The sequence below is a fragment of the Erinaceus europaeus genome, chromosome 5 (assembly GCF_950295315.1).
Source record: "Erinaceus europaeus chromosome 5, mEriEur2.1, whole genome shotgun sequence".
Classification (NCBI taxonomy): Eukaryota; Metazoa; Chordata; class Mammalia; order Eulipotyphla; family Erinaceidae; genus Erinaceus; species Erinaceus europaeus.
Window position 1 is genome coordinate 128,865,663 of NC_080166.1, and position 19,147 is coordinate 128,884,809.

At 48.4% G+C, this 19,147-nt stretch overlaps 1 protein-coding gene across 3 annotated transcripts in view; it reads left to right on the forward strand.

Annotated features, from left to right (window-relative positions):
• The window catches only part of UBAC2 (UBA domain containing 2), a 195,747-nt gene extending 177,286 nt beyond the window's left edge, over positions 1–18,461 (forward strand). For all 3 annotated transcript variants that reach the window (XM_016187601.2, XM_060191807.1, XM_060191808.1), the window contains 2 exons: positions 1,876–1,998; positions 17,482–18,461. In XM_016187601.2, coding sequence (XP_016043087.1) covers positions 1,876–1,998; positions 17,482–17,589 — 231 coding nt within the window. In that variant the 3' untranslated portion in view covers positions 17,590–18,461. The remainder of the gene's footprint in view (positions 1–1,875; positions 1,999–17,481) is intronic.
• The last annotated feature ends 686 nt before the right edge of the window (positions 18,462–19,147 follow it).

A 19,147-nucleotide genomic window follows, 5' to 3' on the forward strand; every position in this document is an offset into this window, starting at 1 on the left:
CCCCCGAAAGCCATGTACAGTTCCCATACAAGCCCTATCGAGGTCCAAGTGGTGTTTTTCAGGGAAATTGAACAACTCGTCCAATAAATGTGTATAGAGCCACACAAAAAATAGCCAAAGCACTTCTGAGGAAAAGTGGAGGAAAGAAGGTATCACGCTCCCCAACTTCAGCTTATAATACAAAGCAAGAATAATAAACAACATTAAATTTAAATAAAAAGGCATTTTTTTTAAGTTTTTCTTTTTTTTAAATTTTATTTATTCCCTTTTGTTGCCCTTTTTATTTATTTATTTATTTTATTTAAGAAAGGATTAATTAACAAAACCATAGGGTAGGAGGGGTACAACTCCACACAATTCCCACCACCCAATCTCCATATCCCACCCCCTCCCCTGATAGCTTTCCCATTCTCTATCCCTCTGGGAACATGGACCCAGGGTCATTGTGGATTGCAGAAGGTGGAAGGTCTGGCTTCTGTAATTGCTTCCCCGCTGAACATGGGCGTTGACTGGTTGGTCCATACTCCCAGTCTGCCTCTCTCTTTCCCTAGTAGGGTGGGTCTCTGGGGAAGCTGAGCTCCAGGACATATTGGTGGGGTCTTCAATCCAGGGAAGTCTGGCCGGCATCCTGATGACACCTGGAACCTGGTGACTGAAAAGAGAGTTAACATACAAAGCCAAACAAATTGTTGAGCAATCATGGACCCAAAGCTTGGAAAAGTGGAGAGGAAGTATTAGGGAGGTACTCACTGCAAACTCTAGTGTACTTCTGCTTTCTTACTTTGGTGCCATACTCCAAACTCAGTCAATTTCTGCTTTGCATTTCTACTTCTTTTTTTTTTTTTTTACATGCATAACATTCCCCAGATTCCCATTTAACAATACAACCCCCACTATTTCATTCATCATTTTTCATGGACCTGTAATCTCCCCACCCACCCACCCCAGAGTCTTTTACTTTGGTGTAATACTCCAATTCCATTTCAGTTTTTCTTTATAAAATGGAAACACTGACAAGACCATAGGATAAGAGGGGTCAATTCCATACAATTCCCACCACCAGAACTCCGTATCCCATCGCCTCCCCTGATAGCTTTCCCACTCTCTATCCCTCTGGGAGTATGGACCCAGGGTTATTGTGGGCTGCAGAAGGTGGGAGGTCTGGCTTCTGTGACTGATTCCCCGCTGACCACGGGCGCTGACAGTAACAGGCATTCATACCTCTTCACAGAGGGCACTAAGCTACCACTTTGTCTCCGTATCTACAGATGGAGCGTTTAGTTTTCCTGTTAATGCTAGTCTTTCTCCAGTTCCTGGGGTAGATTCTGGGTAGCATAGTGTGTCAGATGCAGTGATGGTTTCTGGAATACTGTCATATCGAGCTGCTAATATTCTACCTAAGATTATTGCATCTGTCTCTGAAGGAAACATAAATGGTTCTAGAGCCTTGTCTTTCTTACAAAGGCCTTCTCTTGTATTGGGAAAGTGCTGTGTGAGCACCAAAACTTGAAGTCAGGGTCTTCATTTTCCTCCTGCTGTGAATTCATCACCTCTGCTGTCACACCCAGAGATGGGGCCTAGGTTAGGAATGTGGGTGGCCTCTCTCTCTCTCTCTCTCTCTCTCTCTCTCTCTCCCTCCCTCCCTCCCTCTCTCTCCCTCCCTCCCTCCCTCCCCTTTCCTTTGTGCACCTGCCTTGGGCTACACCTTCCTCCTGCTCTGAAGGCCATGTGAGGCTTTGGGACACGGGCTGTGGGCAGACAGGAGCAGAGCAGTGTGATGGGTGACTGCCAGTCTGCAGCACGATCACCCCGCCTCCTCTCACTGTCTGGACTGCCCCTTCTGGGTCTCATCACCACCTCCTGATCTCTTTCCAGGGAGGAATCATCAACTGGAACCGCCTCTTCCCCCCTTTACGGCAGCGACGAAATACCAACTATCAGGACGGTCGACGCTCAGAGCAGCCCGCGTCCCCTCCCCTGGAGGTTTCTGAGGAACAGGTAATGGGAAACACCTGGGACTTGCCCCCTCTTTGAACCTGAAGCTGTTGGAGTCAACAACACCTGGGGAAGAAAAAAAAAAAAACTTAAGGCTGGGGAGGTAGCACAGCAGTTGTGGAGAGGACTTAGCTGGAAGAGGTTCCAGGTTCAATCCCCAACATCACTAATTACCAGAGCTAAGTATTTCTCTGGTTAAAAATAAAAATTAAAAAAACAGGGTTGGGGGGATATCAGTCCTGTCAATACAAAGACTGTAACAAGTGCTCAGCTAACACTGATCAACACCTAGGACTGTCATTGGCCACTGCAGTTCTTTTGAGTTTGAGAAAGGCATGGTTTGGAAAAGAAAAAAAGCATCATGGCTGTGTATTTTGAAATCTGTGCTCAAAGCCCTAGGTGAGAACCCAGGTACCAGGGGAGCTCCATGGATGGCAGAACAGTGCTTTCTTATCTCTCTCTCTCTCTCTCCCTCCCTCTCTCTCTCTCAAAATAAGGACAGTTCTAGCATAGAATCTGTTCAGGATGCGGGAATCTATGAGTCCATATAGTAGAAAAAGAAATAATTTACATAACTGCATTCACAAGGAAAAAGGAAATGTGTTTGTTTTGTTACAATGTGAAGTAGTAAACATGGAAAAAATGATGATATTGAAAACTAAGTTTTGCAACTTTGAGAGTAAAAATTAGTTCAGAAAGTAATCACTGTGAAGAGCAGGCTATCTGTAACCTCCCATCTCTCCCTATAAGTAACTCATTAGTCACAAAAGGAAAACAGTGACCACGGGAGGGAAATTGGACTGCAGCCTAACCAAGTTTCCAGAATTAATGTCCCCAGTAAAGGGACAAAGGGGCATTGTGGGCAGGCACTGGAAAGGACACCTGGACTAAATCACAACCCAAACACATCACCTTGGCCTCAGAGGAGAAGTAGACAAACCCAGTTTGAGGAACTTTGTGTAAGTGACCAGGTGTGTAGCCCGCAGCAGTGCTGATGTCACAGACTGTACTGGAGTAGGGGAGACTGAAGGCGTGTTGATGTCACCCACGGTCCTGGCTGGGCTCTGCACTGGGGAAGCCATGTGGGTGAAAGGTCAGGTTTGAGTCAGCTGATGACAATGGATGGTAGGTTAGAGTTTGATGCTGATGTGGAATTTCTAAGATTTGGTATTTACACAACTGTGGTTAGGGAAAAAACATGTTCCTGGTGTCAGAATATGCGCTCTGAAGATGGCCAGGGAAAAGTGTGTGTGTGTGTGTGTGTGTGTGTGTGTGTGTGTGTGTGTTCATATGCACGCAGGCACATGAAAGCAGAAAAAAGAGAAAGTGGCAAACCAGTGAAACTGGATGAAGAGTAATCAGGGTGTCTTGTGCTATTGAAATTTTCCTGTAAGTTTGAAATTACTTCAAACTAGATTTTATTTTTTTAACATGTATAAAAGTAAGCTTGGGGCACTGTAGTAACACTCTGTAATCTGCTACATATAATGTTTTCTTCACATGAAAGAAAAACCATCTCAGGAGGCCAAGCAGTGGGGTGCCTGGTTAAGCACACACATTACAGTGAGCAAGGATCCAGGTTCAAGCCCTTGGTCCCCACCTACAAGGGGAAAGCTTCACAAGTGGTGAAGCAGGGCTGTAGGTGCGTCTCTGCTCTCTTCCTCTCTGTCTCCCTTTCCCCTCTCAATTTCTCTGTGTCTCTGTCTATCCAATAATTAATGAATAAATAAAAAGAAAATCATCTCAGGGTGTTGGTGCACCAAGTTAAGCACGCAGAGTACCATGCACAAGGACCCGCCTCTGCCCCCACCTGCAGGGAGGGAGGCTTTAAAAGCAGTAAAGCGACTCTGCAGGTGTCTCTGTTTTGCTCTGCCTCTCTTTCTGCCCATCCTCTCTCAAGTTGTTCCTTTACTCTGCCCTGTCCAATAAAAATAGGAGAAAAAAAAAAAGAAGAAACCCATTTCCATAACAGGTCACACCACCCAGACTGTCACCTTCCAGCACCTGTCCCCAACATAAACGAAGACTGAATAGGCCCAAGACCCAGTCTCTGCCAGAGATAAGAGCTGGGACTCAAGGAGCCTCTGGACAGAGCTCCCACTTCCACTGTTGGATGAAAAGGCCACCATAATTGTTTTTGAAAGAAACCCACGGAATGTGCCTGAGAAATGATCCTTGCGAGTTCTGTGCTGGACCGCCCCTTGCAATTTCTCAGCTCAGTCCCATCACCTCAGCGGGCTCTTGGCTTGTGAGGTGGATGAATTTGCCTCTATTAGACAATTCCTAGGGGAATATTATCCCCACCAAGAAGAAAATAAAGGCTAGGAGCTCAGCATGTGTATCTTATATATGACAACATTCAAAAACTAAGCTAATACTTTCAGAGTCAGGTGGAAAGAAGAGCTCTGTGGCTGTTTACTTGATCAAGCAGCACCATAGCTGCTAACGGTCTCAGGCATGTAAAGGTGACACAGCTATGAGTTTTGGCACTTAGAAAAAAAAAGTGACAAAAAGGGACAGCAAGAAGAAGGTGTGTGATTGAAGTCTTTGGGCTTTCAACGAGTCTCTTTCCTTGGTCCACCCAGAACGACAGCAGCAGTGTTAACCCATTGCCAGTGGCGCTTAACTTCTTACTCGATCTGCTGTGAAAAGGTGCAGCTACATGTGATGCCATTCTTAATCGTGTGTCCTTTATTTATTTTGACTAGAAACAAAGAGAAGTTGACAAGGGAGGGGAAAGTCGAGAAGTAAAGAGAGAGACCTGCAGCACTGTTTCACTGCTCATGAAGCTTCCCCAATGCAGGCAGGGAGCAGGTGCTTGAACCCTGGTCCTTGTACAGGGTAACATGTGTGCTCAAACAGGTGTACTACCGGGAGTCGGGTGGTGGCGCAGTGGGTTAAGCGCACGTGACGTGAAGTGCAAGGACCGGCGTAAGGATCCTGGTTTGAGCCCCCAGCTCTCCACCCGCAGGGGAGTCGCTTCACAAGTGGTGAAGCAGGTCTGCAGGTGTCTGCCTTTCTCTCCCCCCTCTGTCTTCCCCTCCTCTCTCCATTTCTCTCTGTCGTGTCCAACGATGACGACATCAATAACAAGGGAAAAACAACAAGGGCAACAAAAGGGGATAAATAAATGAATGAATAAATATTTTTAAAAACCTTTAAAAAAAAACAGCTACAAGAGTACTACCACACAGCTCCCCTAAAACTTGGCTTTTAGCTTCTTGGTTGTCCTCTAAGATTGGCTGTTAGAGACTCTCACTTAGTGAGAACCAAGTCTTACCTGTTCTTGTTTATTGAAAGAAAAAAAAAAGATTCATTTATTTATGAGAGAGAGAGCAAGCAGGCATCACTGTGGCATTTGTGAATCCAGGGATCAAACTCAGGACCTCATGCTTGAGGGCCCAGTGTTTGATCTACTGCTCCACCTCCCAGGCTGCTGTCCCTCTTCCTTTATGCAGGTTCTTCTGGTTCTTGTGGTTGGTGCCAGAAAGTTTGGAAAAGATGGAAATATCTCTGCTGGGCCGGCAGGGCACTCACCCGGTAGAGAGCAGACATTACCATGAAGACCTGGGTTCAAGCCCCAAGACATCACAGTGGAGTTCCTACAGGGGGCAGCTTCAAGATTAGTGCACTGTCTCATCTTCTTTCTCTCTCTGTCTCTCTCTCTTTCTCTCTGTCTCTCACCCTCTACCTGGAGAAAAGAAAAACATGGCCACCAAGAATGGGGGACTCAGGTACTCATGCAGGCATTCCTAGTGGCAAAACATAGAAAGGTAAATATCTCAATATGTTTCTCTTTCCCTCCGGAAATTTACCGCAGCATTTAGAAATGCATACTCAAAATATAATCTTTTGCTGACTGAGGGCAGGAGATAGAGCATAATGGTTATGCAAAGAGCCTTCCGTGCCTGATGCTGTGAGGTCCCAGGTTCAGTTCCCAGTACCACCATAAGCCAAAGCTGAGTAGTGCTCTGGTTAAAAATAGACATATATATATAGTAATCTTTTGTTGATTGAGACTTGTCATAATATATATATAATTTGTTAGTAGTTTATTGAGGAAGCTTGAATTAACAAAAACATCTTGTACCTAGTTTTTTCAGCTAAATGTGCTGTATCCTCTTTAATTAAACATATGCCATAAATATCAATACATTAGTGAAACTTAGTGGTTTTTCTAAACCATAAAAAATGTAAATGAGGGAGTCGGGCTGTAGCGCAGCGGGTTAAGCGCAGGTGGCGCAAAGCACAAGGACCGGCATAAGGATCCCGGTTCGAACCCCAGCTCCCCACCTGCAGGGGAGTAGCTTCACAGGTGGTGAAGCAGGTCTGCAGGTGTCTATCTTTCTCTCCTCCTCTCTGTCTTCCCCTCCTCTCTCCATTTCTCTCTGTCCTATCCAACAACAACAACAATAATAACTACAACAATAAAACAACAAGGGCAACAAAAGGGAATAAATAAATAAAATAAATATTTTTTAAAAATGTAAATGAGCATTTGATATTTGATTTCCTTTTGTTTTGTTTTGTTTTTGTTTTTGTTTTTCCCTCCAGGATTATTGCTGGGGCTCACTGCCTGCACCATGAATCCACTGCTCCTGGAGGCCATTTTTTTCCCCTTTTGTTGCCCTTATTATTGTAGCCTTGTTGTGGTCCTTATTGTTGTTGTTGATGTCATTCACTGTTGGATAGGACAGAGAGAAATTGAGAGAAGAGAGGAAGACAGAGGGGGAGAGAAAGACAGACACCTGCAGACCTGCTTCACCGCTTGTGAAACGACTCCCCTGCATGTGGGGAGCTGGGGGCTCGAACCGGGATCCTTCTGCCGGTCCTTGTGCTTTGTGCCATGTGCACTTAACCCGCTGCGCTACTGCCCGACTCCCTTGATTTCTTAAATATAAATAAATACCTTAGAATTTTAGTCAGGGTTCTGTAAGGCAGAAGAGAAGTCCATCCATTTTGAAAGCAGAGCTCTGAGAAGGACCGTGTATCCTTTATTCAACACAGTGGTATTCAGACTGGCCTGTGGAAACTGTCACCACATTCTCTATTGTTAAGTTCCTGGCTTTTCAGTTCTTCAAAACCTACTTCTTCAGTCAGGACATAGCTCAGCAGGTAGAGTACACGCTGTGCCACGTGTGAGGAGCTGGGTTCCACCCCCAGGGCCACATGGAGGTCTATGGACAGCACCTAGGGAGCTCCATGGGTGGTAGGGTGGTGCCTTGGTGCCTCTCCCTCTTCTCTGTCTCTCCTCGGCCCTACCCCATGCATAAAATTAAAAATGTGGCCAGGAGACCATGCAGGAGTGTCACAGATACAGGAAGCCACGGGTCAACGCCACTCCTCCTGAGTGCACACAGCAGCTCTGCCCATGTAGCACGCCAGCCCCTTTTGGGAACACACCCAGCTCCTACCCACCATCTTATAAACTCCCCGAGGAATCAGTTGGCGATTCAAATGCCTACTGTCTGAAAAATAAATACATATTAGTTCATTTCTTTGTCACATTAAAAAATATAAAATACATAAAAAATAAATACTTATTAGTTCATTTCTCATTCTTTTTTCTAACCAATGGTTTTCAACACCCATATTTAAAATTACCAAGTAAAACTATTTTTCTTACTGAAACTTTACTTGTTTGTTTGCTTTTGTATGTGAGAAATACCAGAGCATCACTCAGCTCTGACATTTGGTGATGCCAGGCACTGAACCTAGGTCCTCTGGGGCTTTGGGAATGCAAATCCTGTGCTCTGACACTGAGCTGTCTCCCTGGCATGAAGTGCCATTTCATTTACTGTCACTGTACCCAGCTATGGTGTTCCCAGCCATGTCAGAACAGGGAAAGAAGCAGACAGAGTGCCGTCAACCAACAGGTTTGGCAGTGAGGCTTGGTTTCCACGTAGAGCATGAAAGTGGGGAGGGAGGAGACAGGGAGAGCCCCCAAACCCACAGGGGATGGTGGTTGGCTGGCTGTGCGGCAGGAGAGAGAAGAGATAGTTTTCCCCATCTGCTAACATAATACTCACAAGGGGTGGGGCACAACCCACTTCCCCCACAGCTCCTCTGGGGGCTCCCCTCCCAGCAGGTGCAAGGTGACCCCAGGAACTTGTCCACCACAGTGAGCAACCCAGCCTGGGGGTGTCAGGTCTGCCTTCAGGTGGCTATCCCTCTGCAAGCATTAGAATTTGGGAAGTAAGACGCCCAAAACCAGTTGTTTTTGACATGCTTCACCAAAGGGAAGTTGAAAAAAACCACAGTCGTGCTTGAATGAAGCAAGCAGAGGACCCTTTCACTGGGAGGACTCGCCATTATCTCCTTGGAAGGTGTTTCCAATGGCCCTGGGTCAAAGTGTAGTTGAATGGCAAATGTCAGAATGGAGAAGCAAGATATCATTTCTTTTGTTCTTAGTCTTTTTCCTAACCTTGAAAGGCAGGCTGACTGCCAGTGATTCAGCTGAGCTCACCCCTGAAGACTGCATCATTTAGCTTCTGGTCCTTCCACGCAGGACGCTGATGGAGTGCTGATATCAGCTGACATGCACTTGAAACCCACATGCTGCTTTTCTTTTCTTTTTCTTTTTTTTCAATTTTTAAAAAATATTTATTTATTCCCTGTTGTTGCCCTTGTTGTATTCTTGTAGTTATTACTGTTGCTGATGTCGTTTTAGTTGGATAGGACAGAGAGAAATGGAGAGAGGAGGGGAAGACAGGGGGAGAGAAAGACAGACACCTGCAGACCTGCTTCACCGCCTGTGAAGCGACTCCCCTGCAGGTGGGAAGCCAGGGGCTCGAACCAGGATCCTTCCGTTGGTCCTTGTGCTTTGCGCCACCTGCACTTAACCCACTGCGCTACCACCTGACTCCCTATTTTCTTTTTCTTTCTTTTTTTTTTCTTCTTCTCTTCTCTTCTCTTCTCTCTCTCTCTCTCTCTCTTTACTAATGATAAGAAAACAAAATGATAAGAAAACCAGAGTCCATAGAGCTCTGTACTGCCTAAGAGGACCGCCCTGTCAGAACAAAAAGAACTTTTCTTTTTGCCTTGGCACTGGCACTACAAGTCCATTGCTCCTGAAGGCCTTTTTTTTTTTTTTTTCACTTGATAGAACATAGAGAAATTGAGAGAAAAAGAGACACCTGCAGACCTTCTTCACCGCTCGTTCGTGAGACAGACCCCCTGCAGGTGGAATGCTGGGACTTGAACCCGGGTCCTCCTTGCATGTATCCTTGTGCAGAGTACAATGTGAACTTTTCTTAAGGATGACTACACACCCATTTATCCCTCCAATGAGTGTTTTCTGTTTATTATTATTACTGTTTTATTTTATTTATTTATTGGATAGCCACAGAGAGAAACCAAGAAGAATGGGGGTGATAAGAGAGGGACAAAGACAGAGACAGAGAGACACCTGCAGCACTCCTTCACCGCTTGTGGGGACCAGGTGCGCCACCACCCAGCCCCCGGTAAGCATTTCCCACCTGCTCTGCACGAGGCCCATGTGCTGGCACTGCGGGGGACCCTGCTCTTGTTTCTCCCAGTGGGGACACACGTCCTTTAGTGTGACATCCCTGGTCTCTGCTATATATTTTTAAGTGATCTGTTTTATGCCTTTATATAAACTTTGTGTGTTCGCTATTATAAATCAGCTGTATCATTTGTACCCACTATGTTCTGTCCAACACTGTAAGTCTGGCTCCATTCTTCACCATACAACTTCACCTGTTCTACCCAGCTTTCCCTGCCCCCCCCCCATCTCCCTTCTGATTACCACCCATTGGGGCTTATAGTTGGAAGATCTTATTTTTGTTCTATTGAATTGAGTTTTCCCTTTGCTTTATTTGGATGCCCCATATAAAATGAGTTCATATGGTGTTTGTCTTTCTCTGTCTGACTCACTCCATGAGGCGTAATACCTTCTAGATCCATCCATGATGTTGCAAGTGGCAGTGTTTCATCTTTTTATTTTTTTCAAAATGCTGAGTTGTATTCCAGTGTGTGCAGACCACATCTTCATCCAGTCACCTGCTGGTGCACAGGCAAGTTATTTCCAGCTCTTGGACTTTGTAAAGAATGCTGCAGAGAAAAGGAGTTAGTTGCATGTATACCTCTTTGAATCGGTGTTTTGTCTTCTCTGGGTAAATACCCAGACCTGGGATGATAGGATTGTATGGAGTTTCTAGTTTCAAATTTTTGAGAACTTTCATACTGTTTTCTATAGTGGTTGTACCAGTCTGTATTCTCTTTAGCAGTGTCCAAGGCTCCTCTTGTCTCCACATTCTCTGCAATGCTTGTTGGTTCTGATCTTTTGGATAGTAGTCATTCTCACGAGTGTTAGGTAACATTCAAGTTCTTGGACACATACAACATTCCAAGACCAAGTCAGAAAGAAAGAGGAAATCTCAACAGACTAGTGATGAGAACAGACATTGAAATAATAGTCACAAGCTGCCTGTCCCTTCACACACTTACACACAAGTGTGGCATACAGTGTGCTGAGACACTCGCTTGTTGACATCTCTGAATGACAGCAAGTAGTGTAATGCTCATAAAGGTCATATAACCTGCTGTTTGTTTCAGTTACTGTTGAGGATGGTTTAGTTTGGTTTTCATATCAAATAGAAGACAGTCTAGCAGTGTTAAAAGCCCACTTTGATAGCAGTTTCTGGCTTGGAGAAAGAGTATGTAGTTGTTTCTAAGGGCATGTTACCTACTCAGAAGAAAAATACAAACCAATTTCACTGTTTTGAAAGGATTGGAATTTTTAATGTCTACGTCCCTACACAGTAAGGTGAGAAAGAAATATTTAACTTTGAAAAAGGAATAGGTATATTTTTCTTGGTGAATTTAGTAATGTATCCTGTTTAAAACAGTCTCGAAAACATTTTGTTTATCTAACCTCTATCTGAAGATAAATTTAAAGCAACCCCCTGGGGGGGGAGCGGCCCAAGACCAGATGGTTTTGCTTGTGAGTTCCAAAAAAGGCAGATTCTCCAGTCCCCACTTGTCTTCTCATCCTTTAAAAGCGACAAAGCCAGGAGTCGGGCAGTAACACAGTGGGTTAAGCGAAGCGCAAGGACCAGCATAAGGATCCTGGTCTGAGCCCCCGGCTCCCCACCTGCAGGGGAGTCACTTCACAAGCGGTGAAGCAGGTCTGCAGGTGTCTGTCTTTCTCTCCCCCTCTCCGTCTTCCCCTCCTCTCTCCATTTCTCTCTGTCCTATCCAACAACAATGACAACATCAATAACAACAACAATAATTACTACAATAAAACAACCTCAAGGGCAACAAAAGGGAATAAATAAATAAATTTTAAAAAACGACAAAGCCTCTGTAGCCAGCCTTGGCTAAAGGGCTGTGATCACCAGCCAGCTGCAAGCTCCCAACAACAGCAGTGCTTTACAGGAGAAAGCCATGAAACACTCAGCCCAGCTGTCTAACCCAGCATGGCTCCCATTGTCACTGGCGTATGAGACCGTGACGGCAGGAGGAAGCCTCACACACAGCAAACGCTTTTCCTCTCAGCCCTGATGTCGCTGCATGACCCGGGACACAGCCAGCCCACCTGAGGGCTGCCCCCTGGGGGTGAGGGACGAGAGGCAAGTCCTCGAGCGCACAGAGCAAGCTGCCCCTGCCGCAGCTCTCGGTGGCCTCTGTGCGCAGCCCCCTCATCAGACTCTTCTGGATGCTGGAGCAGAGTCAGAGTTGGCGGAGGGAAGATTCTAGAGTCAGGTGGACGCTGTGGTCTACGAGCCCCACCCGTTGCTTCTGGGAGCGTGTTCTTTCCCATAAAAGGCAGCCAGTCCTGAGCTACAGAGCACAGGTGATAGACAGGCAGGTGAAAGCTCAGGTAACACTCGCCCTGTTCGTCAGAGGCTTTAGGAATGGCTAGGTGGGCTGGGAGATAACTCACCCAGTAGAGCGGACACTTTGCCATGGAAGGGACCCGGATTTGAACCCCTGGTACCATGTGGGAACACCATGCACAGTGTCAGGGGAAGCTCCTTGAACTGTGGAGTGGTACTGTGGTTTCTCTCCCTCTCTCGCAACCTCTCTCTCTCTCTCTCTCTCTATCTATCTATCTCTCTGTCTCTGAAATTAAAAGGAAAAGGGAGAATCCACTGGGACCCCTATAATCATGCAGGCAGGAAGGGTGGTGAGGTCGTAGTACCTCGGTGAGGAGTTTGGGTGACCAGAGAAGCCAGCAGCACTGCCTCCTCCAGCTGCCTCAGCTCCACAGAGCAAACAGCAGTGAGGACAGCCTCAACGCTGGAGTGGACACAGCTAATAAAAGCCCCTAGATCCACGCCGCCCCATGGTGTGTGTCTAACACAAGCACTGCCCCTCCCCACACACAAGCAGTCAGGTGAGGCTGGCGAGATGACTCACCTGGCCAGAGCCATATGCACAACCCGAGTTTGAGCCCAGTTCCCCCCACGGTGCTGCTGGAGTCTCTCAGGCGCTTCCTCTCCCCGAAAGAGAGAGAGAGATAAAAGGAGAGAGGAAGTTAGGTGAGCAGCGTTCACTTTGCAGGGGGGCTGAGAAGAGGGACAAGTGTGAATTCTGAGAACCAAGTGGCAAAAGTGATGTTTCACACCTGCAGTGATGACCTGACAGGGTGACCTGCCATCTGAGCACTGTGGTCTGGAGCCTGCAAGCTAATCCTGTCAGCACAAGCTGTCACCAAGACACCTGACAGCATCTCGCCACTCTGGACTGGTGACATGCACATGGATCTTGTGGTGTGAGGGTTTAGAAAGCCAATCAGCCACTCCAGGGAGAAAGGCGTCTCTGGGAAGGGCGCTCTGAGCTGCTTGGCTTTGTCCTCAGTGATGCTGTAGGGTTCGCTAGTCGAATCTGGGGGTGCCACAGGTGTGAGTCACCATCCAGTTGGTAGAATCTATGCTGGAAATGAGTGGGGTCAAGAGCTGGGGAGACAACATAACAATTCTGCAAAACACTTCCACGCCTGGGACTCTGAGGTCCCAAGTTCAGTCCCCAGCACCACCGTGAAGCAGTGCCTTAGTAAATAAATAATAAATAAAATAGCAGTAGACAGCCAGGTGGTGGCGCTCCTGGCTTTTACAGTGCACGAGGACCTGGGTTCAAAGCCCCAGTCCCCACTTGCAAAGGGAAAGCTCCAAGGGCAGTGAAGCAGTGCTGGAGTACTTTCTCCCTCTCCCTCTCTGCCCCCTCAATTTCTCTGTTCTATCTAATAACTAAATAATTAAATAATATATATTATTATTTTTATTTACTGGAGACAGCCAGAAATTGAGAGGGAAGGGTGAGAGAGAGAGAGAGAGAGAGAGAGAGAGAGAGAGAGAGACCTGCAGCTCTGCTTCACCACTTGCAAAGCATTCCCCCTGCAGGTGGGGACTGAGGGCTCGACCTCGGTCCCTGTGCTTTGTAACATGTGCGCTCAACCAGGTGTGCCACCACCCAGCCCCTATTTTCTTTTTTTAAGCAGAGTAGTCATCCATGGAGTATATACAAAGTTGAGATTAAAAATATAATAAAGAGGGAGTCAGGCGGTAGTGCAGCAGGTTAAGCGCATGTGGCGCGAAGCAGGACCGGCATAAGGATCCTGGTTCGAGCCCCCAGCTCCCCACCTGCAGGGGAGCTGCTTCACAGGCGGTGAAGCAGGTCTGCAGGTGTCTGTCTTTCCCCCTCTCTGTCTTCCCCTCCTCTCTCCATTTCTCTCTGTCCTATCCAACAAGGACAGCATCAATAACAACAACAATAATAACTGCAACAACAATAAAAAACAACAACATGGGCAACAAAAGGGAAAATAAATAAATATAATACATATATATATATGTATGTATATATATGTATGTAAATATTAAAGAAAGGGGCCAGGTGCTGGCAACCTGGCTGGGTGCATGTGTTACAGTGTGCAAGAACCCAGGTTCAAGCCCCCAGTCCCCACCTGCAGGGGGAAAGCTTCACAAGTGGTGAAGCAGGGCTGCAGCTGTCTCTGTCTTGCTCCATCTCTATCTCCCCCTTCCTCTCAATTTCTGACTGTCTCTGTCCAATAAATAAATAAAGACAATGAAAATTTAAATAATAATGACAAAGAAAGAAGTGTCACTCTGACATGGGGCTGGAGGACATTTAGCAGAGGTGTGTGTGGTCAGGCTCTAAGGACTGAGAGCAGCTTGGGTGAGAGCAGCTGAGGTGGCGGAATAACACGCCTTCCCAGGACACACCATGGCAGCCTTAGCTGCAGGCCCCGCATTGGAGATGGTGTCAAGGAGGGAGCTCGGAAGGGAAATGGGCGGGCAGGGCTAGAACATTCTGGACACTGAAATGAACCAACCAGGCCCTGTTCTCAGCTCTCTCCTGAGGTCTCAGAGCCCAGCTGGTGAGCTCAAGGCAGGCAGCAGGAGACTCCTCTCAGGTCCTTGTCTGGGGATGCCAGGGAAGGCCCTGAGGTGGAGCCAAGGATGGGAGACCGGGAAGCCTGGTGGCCTGGGGAGGGGCTGAGCAGGAAGGAAGGTGGCCCTCACTGAGCGACCTGGAGAAGAGGAACTTCAGCCGCTCTGAAGGTCACAAGTCAGCACTCTGGATCCCCCTCAGGAGAGCAGGTTCTGCTCCGTTTGAGGAAGAGCCTCCCTGTATCAACCCGTGCGTGGACATGCCTGTGGTCATCTGGGGGAGGGGGAGCACGTTTCCCAGAGCAGAAATGAAACCCGGGGCTCCCTGCCTTCCTAGAACCACTGTCCACCCCTCCTGGGGCTGGAGCCTGGGAGCACACACCTGGGGTGTGGCATGGGCTAGCACCTAGCTCCCAGAGGGGACCTGGGGTCTCTGCCCTCACCCCCAGGATCCTCTCCCGAGAGCAGCGTCAGTGAGGTCACTTGGCATCATTCCCTGCCTGTCCTCCTGGGTGCTGCCACTTTGCCCTCTCCTCTTGGGCCTCTCCCATGCCCCCCACATTCACTTTCAGCACTTTCAGCACCCCACATTCACATTCACCTAAACTGGGGGTGCAGGTTTTCCTGGGGTGCGAGCCGGAGGCACCAAGCACAGGGTCTTCAACAGGGAAAGAAATCAGAGCTGGCAATACACCCAGTTCCCCAGCATCACTCATCACTGTGTGTGACTGTGACTGTGTAACTATATGGCCCATCGTGTGTGGCTGTGACTGTGTGTGACTGTGACTGTGGAGCTGTGTGTGTGTAACTGACTCTGTGTAACTGTGTGGCTCTGTGTGACTGTGTATGGCTCTTTGTGACTCTGTGACTGCATGGCTGGGTGTGCTGCAGATACTTCAGCACAAGCACAGAGAAGAGCCTCCCCCAACCCCCAGCCAGCCCAGGGCTGCCCCCCCACCCCCCGCCCAGGCACTGAGCTATGGGCGAGCCGATTGTTCTGCCATGAGGAGGTGGCCTGGGGGCCACAGGGCCTCACACCTCATCCTCCTCCCTTGCTGACTGTAGCTCCTACTTCCCATAGCTCTGCCACCCAAACCCTCCCACCCACCCACCCACACACACAACTCTCCTTTGCTGCTGCCAGTAGACACACACACGCACACACACACACACACACACACACCACGTGTGCAGGCCACACCCAGAGAAGGACCCAAAGTGCCAAGAATGTGGGGCGGTTTTGCCACTGGTGTCCACCCCAGTAGGAGTCAAACTTCACTTCAGCCTGTGGCTCGCACACTCTGGAGACATGGCTCTGAGGGCCGTCTATCAGGACTCACACCTGACCCCGAAGCAGCCAGTGGAGGGGTCGTTCACAGGGACCTGCTTCCTGGACCCTTCCACGTGGACATCCTCCAGTGCCCACCCCTGGGGGACCTCCACCCCGTCTCTACAGTGAGAAGTGCTGGGCCCTGGCTCCCCACGTGCAGGGGAGTCGCTTCACAGGCGGTGAAGCAGGTCTGCAGGTGTCTGTCTTCCTCTCCCCCTCTTTGTCTTCCCCTCCTCTCTCCATTTCTCTCTGTCCTATCCAACAGCGACGACATCAGTAACAACAACAGTAATGACTACAACAGTGAAACAACAAGAGCAACAAAAGGGAATAAATAAATATTTTAAAAAGAAGTGCTGCGAGCAGGCTCCCCTAGCAGTGCTCCTGCCTTTGTGTGCTGGAGGGCCTGGGTTTGAGCGCCAGCACCACATGGGGACACCATGGACGGCGGGGCAGCGCCATGGTGTCCTGTGTGTCTCTCTAGTGAACACGTCAGGCCTGCAGGTCTGCTCGCTGGCGTCTTCATGAAGCTCCAGCGTGTTGCCCCAGCACCACATGAAAAAGTCATTATTTTAGAAATAAATTTCTGTTTTGCTTCAGGTGTCTCCCCTCTCCCTCTCTAGCTCCCCTTCCTTCTCAGTTTCTCTCTGTCTGGATCAAATAAATAAATAATTTCAAAATGTATCTTTTTAAAAAATAGCTGTCCCACTGCCAGACCAGGGGCCACGTGATAGCTCACACTGTATCATGTGGAAAGACCCGGGTTCAAGCCCCTGGCTCCCACCTGTAGGGAGGAAGCTTCACAAGTGGTGGAACAGTGCTGCAAGTTTTCTCTCTTCCTCTCTCTCGCCCTCTCTGTGCTCTCTCCCTCTCTCTCTCTCTCTCTTCATCTCTCTCCCTCTCACCTTCTATTTAAAAAAAAAAATGGAGATAATAGAATTGTGCAGACATCAAGCCCTAGCAATAACCCTAGTGGGAAAATAAATAAAATCATAAAACCGACCAGGTGTGGGATGGCAGCGGGTAGATAGCTGAGCCTAATAAGCACCAACTTGGGTGCTTGAGGCTCCAGGCGTCTCAAGTTCAATTCCCAGTGCTGCCTTATGTCAGATCTGTGGAACCTGATGATCCTTTCTCTCTCACACACAAACACATGGGTGAGAGAGTGAGTGAGTGAGTGAGTGAGTGAGTGAGTGAGTGAGCGAGTGTTTTTGAATAACAAGACCAGGAGACTGGCAGTGCGTGGTCTTTGTGACGTGCTGTGATCATTTCAGCATCAGTTTCCGCGCAGTGCCCCATGAAGCTCATTGCTTTCTGAATAGCCGTCTCGGGGGCCAGGTGGTGGCACACCCAGTTAAGGGCACACGTTACAGTATGCAAGGACCCGGGTTCGAGACCCCACTCCCCACCTTCAGGGGTGAAGCTTCACAGTAGAGTAAGTCAGCAGATGTCACTCCATCTCTCTCTCTCTATCTCCTCCTTCCACCTCAGTTTCTGTCTGTCTCTACCCAATAAATAAATTAATTAAATATTTTAAATATATTTTTAAAAATAGACTGGGGAGACACCATAATGGTTCTGCAGAAAGATTTTCAGGCCTGAGACACCAAAGGTTCAGCCCACAGCACCACCATAAGCCAGAGCTGAGCAGTGCTCTGGTAAAGAAAACAAACAAACGGTTATTTGGTTGTTGAAGGCCACCTGAAGTCACGTGTGGGGGGCGGACCCCTGGCGTGCGCCCAGCCTCACCCGCCTTCTGGATGTTTCTGTTGGCAGGTGGCCCGACTGATGGAGATGGGCTTTTCCAGGGGCGACGCCCTGGAGGCCCTGAGAGCTTCCAACAACGACCTGAACGTGGCCACCAACTTCCTGCTGCAGCACTGAGGTGTGTTGTCTCCCCTGTCCTCACGCTGCCCGGGGACCTGCGTGGGCAAGGGGACCCCCATACATCCCCCTCCTCTCCAAAGTGATCACCATCAGGTACTGAAAAGAAGTCTGCTGTTCGACTAGCGTGAACTCTCCATCTTTTTTTTTTTTTTTTTTTACTGGGTGTTTCCCTCAGTTCAGAGAACTGCCACTCGTTCTGACTGTGTTCCCAGTGGTCAGGGTCTCAGGGGCTCTGTTGGGGGCTGACCAGCTGCTGTCCCCCGAAGTGACTCCCCTCGCTCTACCTCGGCGCAGTCAGGGAAAGGGATGTCACTACAGGAAGGACACAGGGTGTCACTCCTTAGGGACTGTTCTCATCTTAAGGTTTCTTTTCTCAACTTTCTTTTTCTCCAGGCCCAGAAGTGGGTAGTACCCTCCCCCAGCCCCAGCCACAAGGGGAAAGCGAAGCTAAGTCCTCTCCCCCCACCCCCCGGCCAGGGCATCATCCCCACTCCCATGACCCACCATCAGTGACGATCAGGCATGATCCTGGGTTCTAGAATATTCCACAAGACCTACCTGGGGTCAGCTTTGCTCAGAATGTGCCTGGTTAGCCTCTCAGGCGAGGGGTGACAATGGGACAGTCAGAACAGGGGCCTTCCAAGCAGGCAGCTCTGCACCCTTCTGGGGAGCCACCTTTCAGGAGCTTTCTCCCCTGGCCCCAGGTGAAGCCAAGAAGAGAGCAGGGGGTAGTTGCCGCGTGGGTGGAATGATCTAGAGCAGGGCGACCATTTGGACACCTACTTTATTCTGCCAGAGTGAGCAGACATGTACCAAATTGATGCAGATTTGGACAAGTGTGAGACAATAAAAGTTTTTAATGTGTTTTACTCATGGGTGTCTCCTTTTATTAAGCCTTCCCAACTAGAACTTTGTTCTAGACGGTACCATCTACCTCCAACCTGCACCCTCCTCCCACCTCCCCCTCCAGAAGAGCCAGAGTGGTGTTCCGTCTTCAGAAGATGAGTGAGTGAACGAGTGTTTTTTGAATAACAAGACCAGGAGACTGGCAGTGCGTGGTCTTTGTGACATGCTGTGATCATTTCAGCATCAGTTTCTGCGTAGTGCCCCATGAAGCTCATTGCTTTCTGAATAGCCGTCTCGGGGGCCAGGTGGTGGCACACCCAGATAAGAGCACACATTACAGTATGCAAGGACCCAGGTTCGAGACCCCACTCCCCACCTTCAGGGATGAAGCTTCACAGTAGAGTAAGTCAGCAGATGTCACTCCATCTCTCTCTCTCTATCTCCTCCTTCCACCTTAGTTTCTCTCTGTCTCTACCCCATAAATAAATAAAATATTTTAAATATATTTTTAAAAAATAGGCTGGGGAGACACCATAATGATTCACTTTGGGGGAAGTAAGTTCTATAAGTAGGCCTGACCCAGGCTCACTGCTGTGGTTCTGTGAGCTCAGCCTTGGACACCAGGCTTCCCTGACACCCCTCCTCAGGTCAGCCAGGGTCAGTGGGCTGCACAGAATCAGGGGAGGTGACTTCTTGGGTGCCACAGGTT